Source organism: Fragaria vesca, linkage group LG2 (assembly GCF_000184155.1).
Source record: "Fragaria vesca subsp. vesca linkage group LG2, FraVesHawaii_1.0, whole genome shotgun sequence".
Lineage (NCBI taxonomy): Eukaryota > Viridiplantae > Streptophyta > Magnoliopsida > Rosales > Rosaceae > Fragaria > Fragaria vesca.
Window position 1 is genome coordinate 15,536,563 of NC_020492.1, and position 15,372 is coordinate 15,551,934.

At 38.9% G+C, this 15,372-nt stretch overlaps 4 protein-coding genes and 1 non-coding gene across 6 annotated transcripts in view; 1 reads left to right on the forward strand and 4 right to left on the reverse strand.

Annotated features, from left to right (window-relative positions):
- Window positions 1–139: 139 nt before the first annotated feature.
- On the reverse strand, window positions 140–2,406 carry LOC101293836. Of its 2 annotated transcripts, XR_183977.1 has the most exons (5): window positions 2,033–2,406; window positions 1,706–1,767; window positions 1,443–1,553; window positions 737–930; window positions 140–203 (listed from the first exon to the last, which is right to left on the reverse strand). It is a non-coding gene; the product is annotated as an uncharacterized LOC101293836 (transcript). The 2 variants fall into 2 exon arrangements; XR_183978.1 differs by lacking the exon at window positions 140–203 and having other exon boundaries at window positions 517–930; window positions 1,443–1,534.
- A 2,602-nt stretch (window positions 2,407–5,008) lies between these two features.
- On the reverse strand, window positions 5,009–6,607 carry LOC101299834 (pentatricopeptide repeat-containing protein At2g29760, chloroplastic-like). Its single transcript, XM_004292509.1, has one exon. The coding sequence runs from the start codon at window positions 6,605–6,607 to the stop codon at window positions 5,009–5,011; it is 1,599 nt and encodes a 532-aa protein (XP_004292557.1).
- Window positions 6,608–9,000: 2,393 nt separating this feature from the next.
- Window positions 9,001–11,151, forward strand: LOC101300120 (pentatricopeptide repeat-containing protein At3g21470-like). Its single transcript, XM_004292510.1, has 2 exons — window positions 9,001–9,201; window positions 9,541–11,151. Exons 1-2 carry the CDS (start codon window positions 9,001–9,003, stop codon window positions 11,149–11,151), a joined length of 1,812 nt encoding a protein of 603 aa, XP_004292558.1.
- A 397-nt stretch (window positions 11,152–11,548) lies between these two features.
- LOC101294128 (psbP domain-containing protein 4, chloroplastic-like) lies at window positions 11,549–13,006 on the reverse strand. Its single transcript, XM_004290542.1, has 5 exons — window positions 12,548–13,006; window positions 12,310–12,413; window positions 12,019–12,130; window positions 11,710–11,937; window positions 11,549–11,613 (listed from the first exon to the last, which is right to left on the reverse strand). The coding sequence occupies exons 1-5, from the start codon at window positions 12,867–12,869 to the stop codon at window positions 11,549–11,551; spliced, it is 831 nt and encodes a 276-aa protein (XP_004290590.1). The 5' UTR covers window positions 12,870–13,006.
- A 278-nt stretch (window positions 13,007–13,284) lies between these two features.
- The window catches only part of LOC101300417 (probable glucuronosyltransferase GUT1-like), a 3,873-nt gene continuing 1,785 nt past the window's right edge, over window positions 13,285–15,372 (reverse strand). The window contains exons 5-8 of the mRNA XM_004292511.1: window positions 14,825–15,043; window positions 14,103–14,246; window positions 13,864–13,999; window positions 13,285–13,759 (exon numbers count right to left, since the gene is read on the reverse strand). Coding sequence (XP_004292559.1) covers window positions 13,530–13,759; window positions 13,864–13,999; window positions 14,103–14,246; window positions 14,825–15,043 — 729 coding nt within the window. The 3' untranslated portion in view covers window positions 13,285–13,529. The remainder of the gene's footprint in view (window positions 13,760–13,863; window positions 14,000–14,102; window positions 14,247–14,824; window positions 15,044–15,372) is intronic.

Genomic DNA, 15,372 nt, shown 5'->3' on the forward strand with positions numbered 1-15,372 from the left:
TNTTTTTTTTTTTTTTTTTTTTAGTGAATAACCAAGAAACAAAAGTTGCTGATGGGCATAATTGTGAAAGGATCAGATCAAAATAAAAAGAATAACAAAGCGAAGATCGAACGTATAAGTAACCCAATTTAAGAAAGTGGAGATTTGGAAAGTACTCACCAGAGCTGCTTGTTGCAGTTGCTGCCGGCATATCAGTAACCAACCTGAAAAATATTTAAAGGATGAATACTCAGAAAAACAAAAAGTACCCCACTTATCATCAATCTGGCCTAGACAATACATAAAAAGAAAAGCAGACTTTGCATTCAAGATGAAATATTCGGACCTAATTGATTAGACACATAGCAAAAGGATCAATCTCTCATGTTTTAGTTTATAGCAGAAACGACTCAAAACTGAGAAACTACAATTGAAATTCTACATCAATCACTCATTCCGTGAATGCATTTATAGGTCAATATCAAAAGGAACCAAACAAATCTCAAATAAGGCTTTAAATTCAAATATTGTGATTGATGTAAGGCTTTAATCTCAATCTCTCATGTTTTAGTTTATAGCAGAAACGACTCAAAACTGAGAAACTACAATTGAAATTCTACATCAATCATTCATTCCGTGAATGCATTTATAGGTCAATATCAAAAGGAACCAAACAAATTTCAAATAAGGCTTTAAATTCAAATATTGTGGTACAAAACGAACAAATCTGGAAGATGGGTGCACATTTCTTTATTACCAGTATTATTCCAAGGCTGAAGCTAGGACTATTCTCTTCTTTCTTCTCCTCCCAGCTTTGAGTTGTCTTTCATTCTACATGAAAGCCTTATGGAATATGTCTGTGTAACAACATGTTTCTACTGGAACTGAACTTACAACTAACCTCATATTTACGTTGCTGCCGTTGAACAACAGATTCTGAGGGTGTGGTACCTAACAATTGAGAGCAACGAATAATATTAGGCATGTAGAAGAGTGGATCCTAATATGAGTGCTCTTCAAAACTCGCAAATCATTAAATATGTATAGGACTTCAATAGCATATCTCATGTGTGCTTCTAGACTGCAAGAGTTGGGAACGCATGGCACATGCATTGGTTTGCATAAATCCAACAAAAGCATCCATATCCAGAACCATACAGCTATGAAAATCACAGGTTGAGTGTAATGAAGGTGAAGGAGTTGTAATCAATTCAAAGAAGTTCATGTACCTTTTTGTCAAGCAGAAATGCTCAAGCAATAAGTAATTTTTCAAACTGAAAGTAATAACTTTGGGTTGTATAAGACAGTTCACTTATTCAGACAAATGGTTGCATGTTAAGTGTTGTGTGATGACATTTTTCTAGTAGTGTAAAATTCATGACACAAAACCCACTCTTATCCTTGCTACCGTCAAAAACAAAATCAAGGGATTAGAAACATAGCCAAAAGGTTTAAATTTGTACCTCCTCAATACGTCTTGTTACTCCCTTCATCATATCATACTATTTTTCTGCTCTTGAAAGTATGCCTTCAAGTCCATTAGTATACACCCACTCTGGTTGATTGTAATAGGACTAAGAGTGAACAAATACACAGAAAATAAAACCCCAGCAATGAAACAGAAACCAATTGATTTATACTAACTAAAAACACAAATTGCCCCCTTCCATATCACATGCAAAATAACTTAAAAACACTGCAGTAGAGCCTAATGGAGTTAAAGTACCTTTTCAAAGTTGATATATTAACAATACAATCAGCTAGCTTGACTGCGAAACTCAACTCAACCTGAAAAGAAAGGATAAAAATTTACCATGTCATATGATTATAGGTTCAGTATTGTATATATATATATATATGCTGCCAATGAAATTGGTTATCCTGTTGTAATAAAGGGAAATACTCTTAATAGCATATTAAGATCCCAATCAAACCATCGGCACATGCAAGCAAAACAGAGAAAGAACCCAACACACCCATACGCATCCTTGAGAAACAGAAGAAATGTCCAAACCCAGTTATGAGAAAAAGTTGAAAATATCAAATTCTTTACCTGGAAAGATCAAATTCACTGAGATCCTAGCTTGAAACCAATCCAATCGACCTTGAGGTGTCAGAATCAAATCTGCTGAAGATCAATGAAAACAACAAAACCAATAGATGTCGAGATATCTAAATATCTCATAATCATGTACCAAATCGAAGATCCAAAATCCCAAAAACTATAACAAACGTCGCAGATAAGGATTCAGAACACAGTACCTACTCTTATTCGTTTCCAACAGAAAACTTCAGAACGGTGAAAGAGTCTGAATCTAAATCAAGAGATTTGGTTGAGTTTGAAGAACGAAAGCGAGAAAGAAAAGAGTTGAGGAAGCGATCTCTCTTCTCCTTTCGAAAAGGGCAGGAACGAAGAAGAGGGAGAGGACGCATAGAGACGAAGAAAAAACGATTCGGTGGAGTTTCGAGAGAGATCGAGAGAGAGCAAGAAAAAGAATGAGAAAACGGCGAGACGCAGGCCCAAAAGCCCAAGGAGAGAAAAAAAGCCCAAACCCAACTGTCACTGTTCACGGGTACAGTACCGCGCCAGGCGCTATAATAATATAGTAAATAAATAGTAAATAAATTTGCACCATCAAGCAGTGTTCATCCACATTTATGGACCAGACCATATAGCCTATATGGATGCTAACTTGATCCTGAGATTCCATTAAACAGTACCATTTTACGCCAGTGTCCCTTTTCTCTCATTGATCAGAAGAGGAAAAGATTCTGACAATGAGGGATCGAGGTGATTGACGTCTTAAGAGATCTGGAAATACAGAAGTAATGCAGTGAACAGAATTTATTATAGAGCCAGTAAAGCTATATTAGAGCACTAAGGCAGCATCAATACCTTCAGAAAAGCTACTTCCCTCTGCAGAAATGGAGCTTTATAAAGGTACTTTGATTTACGACCAAAACTGTTTCTCAATTTGGTGGAGCAGCTAGTAAAAGAAGTGAGGAATATCAATAACAGGAATAAATAATGGAAAAAAAAGACCACATCATTCTGAAATAGTGGAACTAGATCACATCCAGAAGCTGCCTAACCTGCATTACAATAATTTTGAAGGCAATCTGTGTTCAGTGTGCACCAGATTTTGACTTCTGATGGGATCCAGAAAACACAGAACTGATCACTTCAGAGCTAGCTCACGATGATGGTATACTTTACTGTTTAACTGTTCCCATATATGGAAGTTCTGTAAAGGTATGCCATGTTTTGCTGCAACACAATAAAAGTCTCTAAATTGGTGGAACTAACTAATGAAAACAAGTAATGAACATAATGAATATAAGCAACTAATGCATTCACATCCTTCCATAGTAGTGGAAACACATCATATTGCATAATTAGTGAAACAAGCAATGAACATAATGAATATGAGCAACTGAGCAAGTAATGCTAATACATCACAATCTTCCATGGTAGTGGAAACACATCATATTGCATAAGCAGCTTCATCTGCATTACAATGAAATTCAGTATTGTCTGCTAATTCTATTCAACAGCTTATATGGCAAATCACTCACAAAAAGAAAAACATCAATATTGACTAAAAATGCACACTAGGATAGATCAGTTAAGCCTCTAAGCTATCTTGTATTTGCGCAACCAATGAAGAATGTCCACCTATTGCAAATTAATACAATAAAAATAATTTTGTTGTTATTCTGATGCTTCAATTATGTTCTCTAAAAAGCTAAGGGTTTACAGTTTAGAGTTACAAAATAGGAATAGGTGAAGTAAAACATTACATCTTGCCAAAAGTATAAAGCAAATGCAATTTTTCCATAACCCAAAAAAAAAAAAAAAAAAAAAAAAATACAACTTAAGTAGGAATGAAGCTTTACATAACATAAAGAAAATATGCATCCTTGACCTTTTCTTTTTGTTTGAGGACGATTTTGACTCTGAACATAAAAAGGTAAACTGATTCCCAAAGCACAGATCAACTGAAGTTTAAAAATGTTCTACCAGGCTATCTTTTCACTTAAAAATGTTAGACAAATAAAGTTTAAAAACCTGCACGTTAAACCAAGCTTCTCTACTTATCACAAAAACAGTCAAATTTATACACATCAACGTGAATTATTGCAAGGACACCAAATAAATTCCATGCAGCCCTGAGAAACATTAGAGTTTCTCCAACATGAATTTGATAGACATAAGTCATTTGCATGTCAATCATCATCTGTTATAGAAGAAAAAGAGAGATAGGGAGAGACGGAGGGAGGGAGAAAAATATAAAATTTGACGTATATCTCAAAACTAATTCATGCGAACATCTGAACTTACATGTTCTCAATCGCTCAAAGTGTTCATGGTTATCTATCAGCTGGCCGGGCTCAGAACGAGGGACTTTGCAAGGGGCCAAGCATTAGTACAGTATCAGCCGCTCCACAAAACTTATTAGTATTCAATCCAAAGCTATGGTAGTCCCACTGCTCCCAAGGCTGTGGACCATTGTAGACGTCTCATTCATGAAAGAAGACACTGCCTGTCAGCTTCATTATCATCTACAGAAAAGGAGCCCAGAATGTAATTGTTCTGTTGACAAAAGAATTCTATTCCAACGTACGTTCTTTCACTAGTTAGTGTGACACTAGCCATAGTAATATTTTTTTTGTTCCTAAGAAAAACAGAAGAACCTTACCCTTACACTGCTTCAACCCTTTCTTCTGTGAAGATATGTATGCGTTATGGGAGTATTACTTCCAGTCACTGACATAGAATTCGTTCCAACATCTGTTTTATCACAAGACATGTTTCTTACTTTTACACAAAGTTGATGTCTTTGATAATGGGTTTTTTCTGATTCTATCCCAAATCTTTGAAAGATTGGGCCAGAAATGCTTGGGCCATTCACATAAGTGCTACTCCTTTATATGGTTAATTTCTTCCCATACATCAGCGTAGGGTGGATCATTTTGTAAAAGTCCATTGTCATATGTTCACAGTCCATCAGAAACTGATGCCACCTGTTCATTCAAACAATTCAAAACTCCATAAATCTCTTTTCTTTCTTTCGTCATGCCTTGTATCGTGGGCAAGAAACTCATCTATCTTGTTCCCCATTTGGATTGAGCTACAACCAGGAACCTTTTCTATTCCCTGTTGTCTCATAACTTGCCGATAGGTCAGCACATCTTTCCATTGTCCAACTGATGCACTCAAATTAGAAACTAGAGTTAAATAACTGGGATTTTCCGGTTCCTGCTCTATAATCCTCCTGGTTACAGACTCCACCAGATCTCCACTTCCATGAATCTTACAAGAACCCAGTAGAGTAGCCCAAATAACAGCATTTGGCTCCAAATGCATGTTTTCTACAAATCTGAGTGCTTCTTCCAACTTCCCGGCTCGACCTAGAAGATCAACCATGCACCCATAATGCTCTATTCGGGGCTTGATGTCAAACTCATGTTCCATCTGATAAAAAATTTGTTTCCCCTCGTCTACCAGCCCTCCATGAGTGCAAGCTGATAGAACAGCAATAAAAATCACATCATCTGGTTTAGGTCCTCTTAAACACATTGTTTCAAAGAGAGCTAATGCTTCTCTGCACCACCCATTAACAGCTAGACCTGAAACCATTGTCGTCCATGTAATTATACATCTGTTGTCCATCTTATCAAAAACAGCTTTTGCATTTTCTACAACTCCACACTTTGCGAACATGTCTATTAGAGCATTTCCCAAAGGTACAGACATGTCAAACTTGTTCCTCTTAATATAAGACTCGGTCCATTTCCCATGTTCAAGAGAACCCAAGTGAGTACATGCCGATAGCACACTGATCATAGTGCTCTGATCAGGCCTGCACTTGCCATCAATCAACATCTTGCGGAATACAGAAAGAGCTTGATCAAACATGTGGTTGTGAACATAACCTGCAATCATAGCATTCCACGATACAACATTTTTCACCGGCATCAAACTGAATACATTCCTGGCTGATTCAAGATCTCCAATGATGTTGTATCCAGACACCATGGCGGTCCAAGAAACAACTGTTTTCTCAGGCATTTGTTCAAATAAACACCGAGCTGAGCTCATATCACCCAACCGTATATACGCAGTTATCAATGAATTCCAGGAAACATCATTTCTTTCAGGCATCTTCTCAAAAACCGAACGGGCCAACTCCATGTTCCCGGCCTTGGAAAGACCAGAAACAACAGAGTTCCATGTCACAATGTTTTTCTCCGGAACTGACTCAAACAGCCTCATTGCAGGCTCTACCCCACCACGACTCATGTAACTAGCAATCATAGAATTCCAAGAAACCACATCCCTCTCAGGCATTTCATCAAACACCTTCCGTGCAGAATCAAAACCAAAACCGCCGGCACATTTCGCATAGAAATCCAAAAGGGTGTTCTGAACAAAGACGCTGGAGCTGAAACCAAGTTTGACAATGTCACCATGAACCACCCTCCCATCTTCAAGGGCCTCACAGGATTCAAAGCAGCTAAGAAGAAAAGTGAAAGTATAACTATTCGGCGAAACTTTCAATGCTTTCATTCGATCGTAGACTTGCAATGCGCCTACTGGGGTCTTTCCAATGAAGCATTGTATCATTGTGTTGCAAGCCACAACATTGGGGCAGCGAGAGTATTGGAAAATGGAATGAGCGTAATGAGGAGAACCCAGTTGTGAGGAGAGAGTGAGGAGCTTGGGGAGTAAGAAGGTGCTATCTTGGAGCCCATGAATGAAGATGTGAAGGTGGGTCTGTTTCAGTTGTTTCAGAGAGTTGCAGTTATGTAAGATTTTCAGCAATTTTTGATGCATTGTGGTTTGGGTCTGTGTTTCCTTCAAAAGACGGTTATTCTCGTTACTCGTCCAAAACCTGATGACGAGAGTAACCCTAAACGTTTCAGAAATTACAACTTATGTCATCCATATATCTCGACCCATATTCTCGACTTCGGTTCACAACCTAGGCTGAAGGCTCCGATCGAGAGCGTAGCGGCGAAGTGAAATATCGACGGCGGTAAAGCAAAATCTCAGTTCAATATAACACATAACTACTCCTTAAAAAATATGATATATAATCTCTAACATCAAATACAATATCCCCCCTATGAAAGTTCTTAGGTCTATTTTGTGTAAGATTCGTACGTTCCTCTGCTTTTAGTTTTTAATCTTAGCGGAGAACGAATATTAATGCTGATTATACTCGATCTCCCACTCCAACCGAATGTGGAATTCCGCTGGAACCCTATCTTCAATATAACCATGATTTCTATTCCTGCATGTGTTCATAAGGCACGTTGAGACTTGAGAGCAACAATTTGACTGCGGCTTGAGCTAGCTAGGGTTTTTCCAAAGAAAGATATCGAGGGATGACAACGATGATTTCTGAATGGGTTCGAGCTGTTGCCGAAAAATCTCAAACTATACCATCGAAGCTGTTATTGCTCGCTCCCATTATCTCCTCTCGCCTCCAGCCGAGGACGACTTCTCAAGAAGAAGAAGAAGAAAAAGATGAAGAAGAAGAAGAAGGAGGAGAAGAAGAATGGCGATGTTTCAATAGTAATAATAATAACAACTCGATGCAGATGGCAGACAATAAACAGTCTTGTTGGTCCGACCTTCCAAGTGATATATTATGCGAAGTTGTCAATCGTCTCCCATATTGGGATCTTGTTCGTTCTGCTGCCGTATGCAAGACTTGGAGACTTGTCATACGTAAGGTTCATCTTCTGCAACGCTCCACATTGCTTGTTCCATACATGATGAGCTGTACCTGTATTCGTGATGGTAAACACGTTCATAGGTCTAAGAACCCTATAGAGCTCGAGATATCACATGTGTCTAAAAACTCTATAGAGTTCTTAGACATGGAGGGTGAAACTTACAAATACACAGTCAGGCACTTGGACCAAACAGATCTAGGACCCTGTGAGTCAAAATATGGTTGGTTCCTTTTGTATAGACGGCAGTTGCTCTACGTGCGCAAACAATACTACTATCTATACAATCCCTTTTGCAATGAAGTTATACAACTGCCCAGGTTAGATTTAGAGATGGAGTTTCATGTAGACATTGCAACATTCACGACCCCTCCCACTTCTCCCAACTGCGTTATCTTTGTCCTCTGCAAAAAGTATCGACATAATACGGATCAAAACTGCATCATATACACTTGTAAGCTCGGAGATACAAGATGGGGTATTTGCAGAACTAGATGTCACGGTTCTGTCACGGGAGTTACTTGTGTAGATGGAATTGTCTATTGTACTTTTCCTCGGAAAAATTTCTCCAATGGTTCGACGTTAGTGTTTATCTGTGCCTTCGATATAGCACTTCAGAACTGGGTCATGAACTATACATACATAGAAATAGAAGATCATAATGAAAGCAGGACCTTTTACTTGGTTGAGTCGATCGATGGGAAGCTATTATTGGCAGTGTCTGACCTAGCTCATGATGTTAGTAGCCACTACTGGTTTTTGTATCAATTTGATCGGTCACGAAAAGAATGGACTAGGATACCAAGTTTGGGGCACCAGGTATTGCTTCTTAGTAGATCAACGTCAATTGCTTGTGCCACATATTGGGAAAGGACAGTAAATTTTCAGACATGATATTTCATCTTAGGTGGGGAAGGGAGCCTTTTACTTTGAACAGCGACGGTGTTTGGAGAAAGCCATAATTTAAAGTCATCCCAAAAACTGGCTGGATATATAGTGTACGCGCCTGCCGGAGTAATATATATAGCCATGTGATATGCTGATCGAGATACTTATTTTGGCTAGAGTGCTGCTATCTGATGTATGGCACTGAGGTTAGTTTCAGCTTCAATTTATATGTAATGTGTTGGTTTAGGGCTATTGCCCTTGATTATGATTTCTGAATATCTTATGGCTAAATTGAGCAACGTTTAGATACATTTCTAAGAGGAGTTTCAACTAATTTGCCTGAATAGTTGGTAGTGTACTAGTGCAATGAAAATAGCCCTAAAAGCAAACATGTCGTTCACACGCTCCTCTTACATCTTCTCCTCCATGGTGTCGTCCTCCATCGACGAAGTCACCAAGATCTCGGGTGCGCAACGTTGGGATTCTCAGTCCTATTTGGTTGCGAAGCCCCTCAATCATAATCCACCTTCTTTGACAGAGATGGAGAAGCTTTGCAATGGAATGTTTTGCCTCAAATCCAAATCCAAGAACGTCTGAAGCCAAAGCCAAACAAGGAAGAACATAAGCCAAGCTTTGAAGTGATGCCCAAACCTCCTAGCCCTAGCTCTAAGGGCAAAGAGATTCTCTATGTCTGCTCTCTATTTTTAATTTCGTAATAGGTTTTTCATTTTGCAAATAAGCTCACTTTAAGTGGTAAAGTTGAACTTTATTTTTTCAGCCCTTTAAGTTGGCTATAATTTATGTTTTCTAAGATTATAGACTCGTTTACATTAGTGAGCTTTAGTGTGGAACGATTTGTTTTGTAATCTTAATTTGTGAAGAATGATATTTCGCCCACACCTTCCTAAGTTCCTTTTGTTGTTGTGGTAGCATAAAACTTTGAAGTTCAAAATTGTGGCAAGAGAGACTTTGGAAGTTCGTCCCACCAGGAACGAAATCCTGGCTCTTCCTGTGCTTATACGGAATCACCTCTCTCAAGGATTACCTCGACAAGCGCTTCTAGTCTACACCCAATTTCGTCGGAAAGGCATCTACACTTGGGGTGTACTCCCTTTGATTCTCAAGGCTTGTGCTTCGCTTCCGTCAATAAAGCATGGGAAATCGGCGCACGCAGAGTGTATCAAGTCTGGTGTGATTTGTGATGTATCGGTTGGCACCTCATTAGTTGACATGTATGCGAAATGCGGGGACATTATTGAGTCTCGGAAAGTGTTTGATTATATGCCTGAGAGAAATGTGGTAAGTTGGAATGCCATGATTGGTGGGTACTGGAGAAATGGGGATGCAGCATCTGCGTTGTCTTTGTTTGAGAAGATGTCATTGCGGACGTATGTGACTTGGGTTGAGATGATTAGTGGGTTTGCGAGGACTGGAGATACTGTTAGTGCTAGGAGGTTGTTTGATCAGGTTCCACCGGAGTTGAAGAATGTGATTACGTGGACTGTGATGGTTGATGGATATTGTAGCAATGGACAGATGGAGATGGCAAGGGAACTTTTCGAGGCAATGCCCCAGCGCAACTTCTTTGTTTGGTCGTCAATGATTTCTGGGTATTGCAAGATAGGTGTTGTTGAGGAGGCTAAGATGATCTTTGATAGAATCCCAGTCCGGAACTTGGTAAATTGGAATTCGATGATATCTGGATATGCGCAAAATGGATTTTGCGAGGAAGCTTTGAAAGCATTTGAGAACATGCAAGCTGAAGGCTTTGAGCCAGATGAGTTTACTATTGTGAGTGTCTTATCTGCTTGTTCGCAGTCTGGGTTATTAGATGTTGGCAAGGATATACATAACATGTTAAGTCATAACAGGATAAAGCTTAATCAGATTGTTCACAATGCACTTGTAGACATGTATGCAAAATGTGGCGACTTGATCAATGCAAGGTTGATTTTTGAGGAGATGACTGAGAGGAACAGTGCTTGTTGGAATGCTATGATTTCAAGCATGGCTATTCATGGACAGTGCAAGGAGGCTCTTGAATTGTTTAGCAGAATGGAGGATTCAAATGAAAAGCCTGATGAGATTACCTTTCTTGCCGTTCTGTCAGCTTGTGCGCATGGAGGTTTAGTAGATGAAGGCATGGAAATTTTCTCCATAATGCAGAAGAAATATGGTTTGGAAGCCGGAATTAAGCATTATGGGTGCTTAGTTGATCTTTTGGGACGGGCTGGAAGGTTAAGAGAGGCTTACTCTTTAGTTAAAAATATGCCCATCAAACCCAATGACATGGTTTGGGGAGCTATGCTTGGAGCTTGCCGGATTTATATGGATATGGAAATGACAGAACAGGTAGCAAAAGATATTAGCACCCTAAATTCAAGCATTCGGTCAGCCGATAATTCACATTATGTGCTTCTGTCAAATATTTATGCTGCTTCTGATAGATGGGAAAAAGCTGAGAGGACGAGAATGGACTTGGTAAACGAAGGCTTTGAAAAGACACCTGCTCACAGTGCATTTATGCCCTGTGGCGCATAGCTTGGCTGCCTTTCAGGGTAAATCATGCTCTGTGTTGAGTCGATCAATTACTAATTCCAATCAGCGACCGGTGAGTACAACTCTTACCATGAAACTATTAGTGGCATGGTATAGCAGTGAAGCCATGAAGCACTAGGGTGGCATAAGAGATTGGTTTACACACCACGTAAAAATACACATGGGATTTGGTGATGAAAGAGTTTGCTGTGCAGATAATTCCACAGAATGTCAAGCTCAACAGTTGATTAATTAAAGAAAAGGTCAAGCAGTCAATCTGGGATGTATAGCCATCGGGTATAACTGGAATGGCACTACAGAGACTTACATTCTTGTTGTATATTACAAATATGAAAACAAAGCACAATATAATTCCCTATCTCGTCTTACAAAAACTCAGTTAGACTACACGAAAGGAGTCTGCTATCTTCTTCAAATCTTTGTAATGCCTCTTCCATTGAAGACCTACAAAATCCAAAGCAGTTTAGTTACTGTCTCAAGTTATGGTATCATTTAGTTATTTGTTTTATGCTGAAGCATGTCGGAGTAGAGTATGTTTACCACTTCCAGTTACATTAAACAAGTACAGACGATTCCCTGCTGCAGTTGCTGTGATCAGAACATGAGGTGGCTCCAACTCATACTGGTAATATGTTCTTCCAGAATCTTGAACGACATTGATGCTCATAACCTTCCCTTCCACATTTTCCCCTATAACTTCAGGTCCAAATGCATTGATCACCGTCTCTGGACGGCCAATTTTTTCAATTGTTGCATCTCCATCGAAATCTGTTGCATAAAAACCAAAGTTAAGCTACGTACCAATATCTAGAGATAATGGGGAATGCATCACATTGTGTCAAAACTCACTATCCAAAAATCTCAGAACAGGAGCAACAATGACCGACAGGCGTCCCTCGTTGGCACTACCAAATCTCAGGTCAATCTCTGTTCCACCAAGATCAGCTATTGATACTGGAACCTGTTCCATGGTAAAAATAGGCAGGTATGTAAAATGAGGGCAGTTTTATACATTGGTTTTAAACGTTGCGTGACAAGGAAACTCGTGTTTTGGAGTCTTTACTTGGTTTAGCAACAGAACTTTAATTAATGTACCAACTAACTGATATATTCTTTCTACATGGTGGGTTAGATTATCACCTCTTCCCAACCTTGAGGAACAGAGAAGAGATAAGGGATGATAGGGCTCCAACCAACGCCGTGCCCTCCGGACTTCTCATCTGGTCTGCGGTACGTCCTCCAACCTGTCTAAGCATACACTTATCCAATGCAGGAGACCATATAGGCATATACACTTTATAGAGCAAAACGCAAATGTAGTTTGAAGGTTTCCAATTCTCAGTGAGTTTAATACATGCAGGGATTGACGGATACCAACCTTGTTCATCTGGTTCAGACAGACCAGGAACCCGTCCTGCCAGAAGACCCTGCTTAATCACGGCCAAGCCATCTCCTGGAAAACCCAACACCGCAGAAGAAACCAAAGAAGCTCCAGACAGTACCACTGATCTTCTCTTCAAGATTCCAGAGACCTTTTCAGCTTCTCCATTAAGCACACCATATTCTCTTGAACTCGCTTCAGATTTGGTGCTACAAGCTCCATTCTCAAGTGAAGACTGAGCAAGCAAATTGTGGGAGGGGATTGCTTTTGGCTGATAAGTCCAGGCAAAGCTGCAACTGGTAAACAAGGCTGTTCTCATCTCCTTCTCTACCACTTTAGGAAGTAGAACAGAAACGAGGACTTGCCAGGAATTCAATAGCAGAAGCTATTGTTGTAGTTGTTTCTGGTAATTTAGGAACAAGAAGTTGTGTCAGTGAACCGATGTTATAGGAGTTTGAGGTTCTCAAGGCTTCGGCTTTTTGAGCATTTGTGGTGCACAATTTTGCATTCAACATTTCATTGCTTCCAAACTGATTACGTGGCATTTCATGTCAGTTATGGATTGTGATAACTCCGTGGCCAATTTGGCTAGAGGAAAAACTAAAACAGTCATTTTTCAGTGAAGACGATGTAAATCATGTAATTTAGCCGACATATTTTCGGTATTTGAAAATCAAACCCAAATGACGCTCATAAAAGAAGAAAAAAAAAATGTGCATAACAAATGATTCCATGATTAAATTAGGTACACTTCAACAGAACTCAGTATAGTTTAAATATATTTTTGGCAATATCACTTTCCCCGAGGTGTTCTACAATTACAACATGGGAAACCTTGGGAGTTATATGACTAAGAATGAAAGGAATATCAATAAACAATATACAACAAAAATTAGCGCTGTTGAAAACGAAAATGATGAGGGTATGAACTCTGGAAATGGAGAAAGCAACTATAAGAGGAAACCCTAATGTTGCATACTCATGGCAAAGGCATGGGAGGCCTCCAATCAGAGAACTTGACTAAGTTTCTATTTACAATAGATCCGTCGTGCAGCCAGAATGTTTCGGTTGATTGGTGAAACAACCTGACTTTTCTCTGAAGTTCCCAAAGAATTGCATGCATTGCAGAACACGAAGCTGATTCTGAAGCATAGGCCCATAAACATCTTACTTGTCTACCATGGCTTATCATTCCCTCTATGATTTCATCTGTGGAATTAAAATTCAAAAACCGATACAGAAAACAATATGTTAACATGCTGAAAACTGGAATTGATTCTTTGGAAATATGTAAATGGAATTCAGCATTTCACCTGGTATAGACTCTAGGTACTGCAAAAGCTCAGGACCTATTCGAGTTGATGGCCATTTAATTGATATCTGGGTGTAATCAACAACATTCTGGAACGGAAGTTCTACTTCATCTGACAATATCACTGGGACACACTCCTGTAGCAGAACCACAAAAATTACTTCTAGAGGACTGGTATAATGTATGTATATACATTCTATATCCACATATGCTGAGAGAGAGAGAGAGAGAGAGAGAGACCACAAAGAAAGACTCATAAAAACGAAGAGTCCAAGATGACTCCCCACGTGGAGCAAGGCAGAACTTGGCGTTGCGCAGGTGTTCGAAATAATCTATTTTTCCCAATTTATCAGGGCCACTGAACTTCAACTCTGGACATTCCAACTGTTGAAAACATCAATCAAGAATTAAAGATATTCCGCATTCATGAAATAACAATAAATGTGTCGAACGACACAAACCAAAAAAGATATAACATGGTATCAATGATTTCACAACAAACAGGAATCCCACTTCATAAAACAGTACCTATACTTGAAAAAATTAGCAACATGAAAAGAACAAGGTCGTTAAGAAAAATGCAGGTGTTTTGATTAAATCACAGCTTAACATCAATGACTATAATCTGAAGTAAATATCCAAGCTCCAAGAGGATTGTGTAGGATTGAAGGTCACAATTCTTGCGGTCTGCAGTATCTGATATTCCAGCAAAACAGTTTCAAAAATTGCAAAGAAAATGTTGTACTTGTAAGTTCCAACTTTACGTATATCCCTACAAAGTTTACAATGCGAAGCATCTTTTATTTTGTCACAGTAAACATCCAGTGTGAATAAAACATCATAATAATCTTAAACTTCACTATCAAACTGAACTCCACAATAAAGCTGGAATGAGTATGAGCATAATAAATTCCACAAATGAGATAAACTCCTCAGTCACTTGAAAAGTTACAAGGATATACCTTATCTGGAAATTTCTTAGAAAGCTCTATCAACTTGAGGCGACCGGCCTTTCCTTGTGCACGACCTAAATAGTTTGCAAGATACTTCCGCTTTGATAGTGGCAAAGGGTGGACAAGGGTAGCACCATCTGTAGTCATCCCATCATCAACATTCCCAGGAATGATGATATCTTTCCACGTATTAAAGGCACTTGTATCTTTCTTATCAGTCCGATCACCCTGCACTAACATATGAATTTACTATGTTTATGTCATTACCCCCAATAATTAGTGCCAACTAAATTCTTGCAGGCAACAAGTTAAAATCTACATATGAATGCTACTGCTGAACTAATTGAAATAAGAACAAAAAAATGTTTCATAAACCTTTAAGACATAAACAAAGAACATGCTTGATCCAATAAAAAAAATTAAAAGGAGAAAAGTAATGAAATGACAGAATCCAGACTTCCCTTTCTTCTCATTACATTGTTTGGGCACGTCCTTCTTATTATAACATATAATATATATATATATATAGAGAGAGAGAGAGGAGGGAGGAGAGGAGG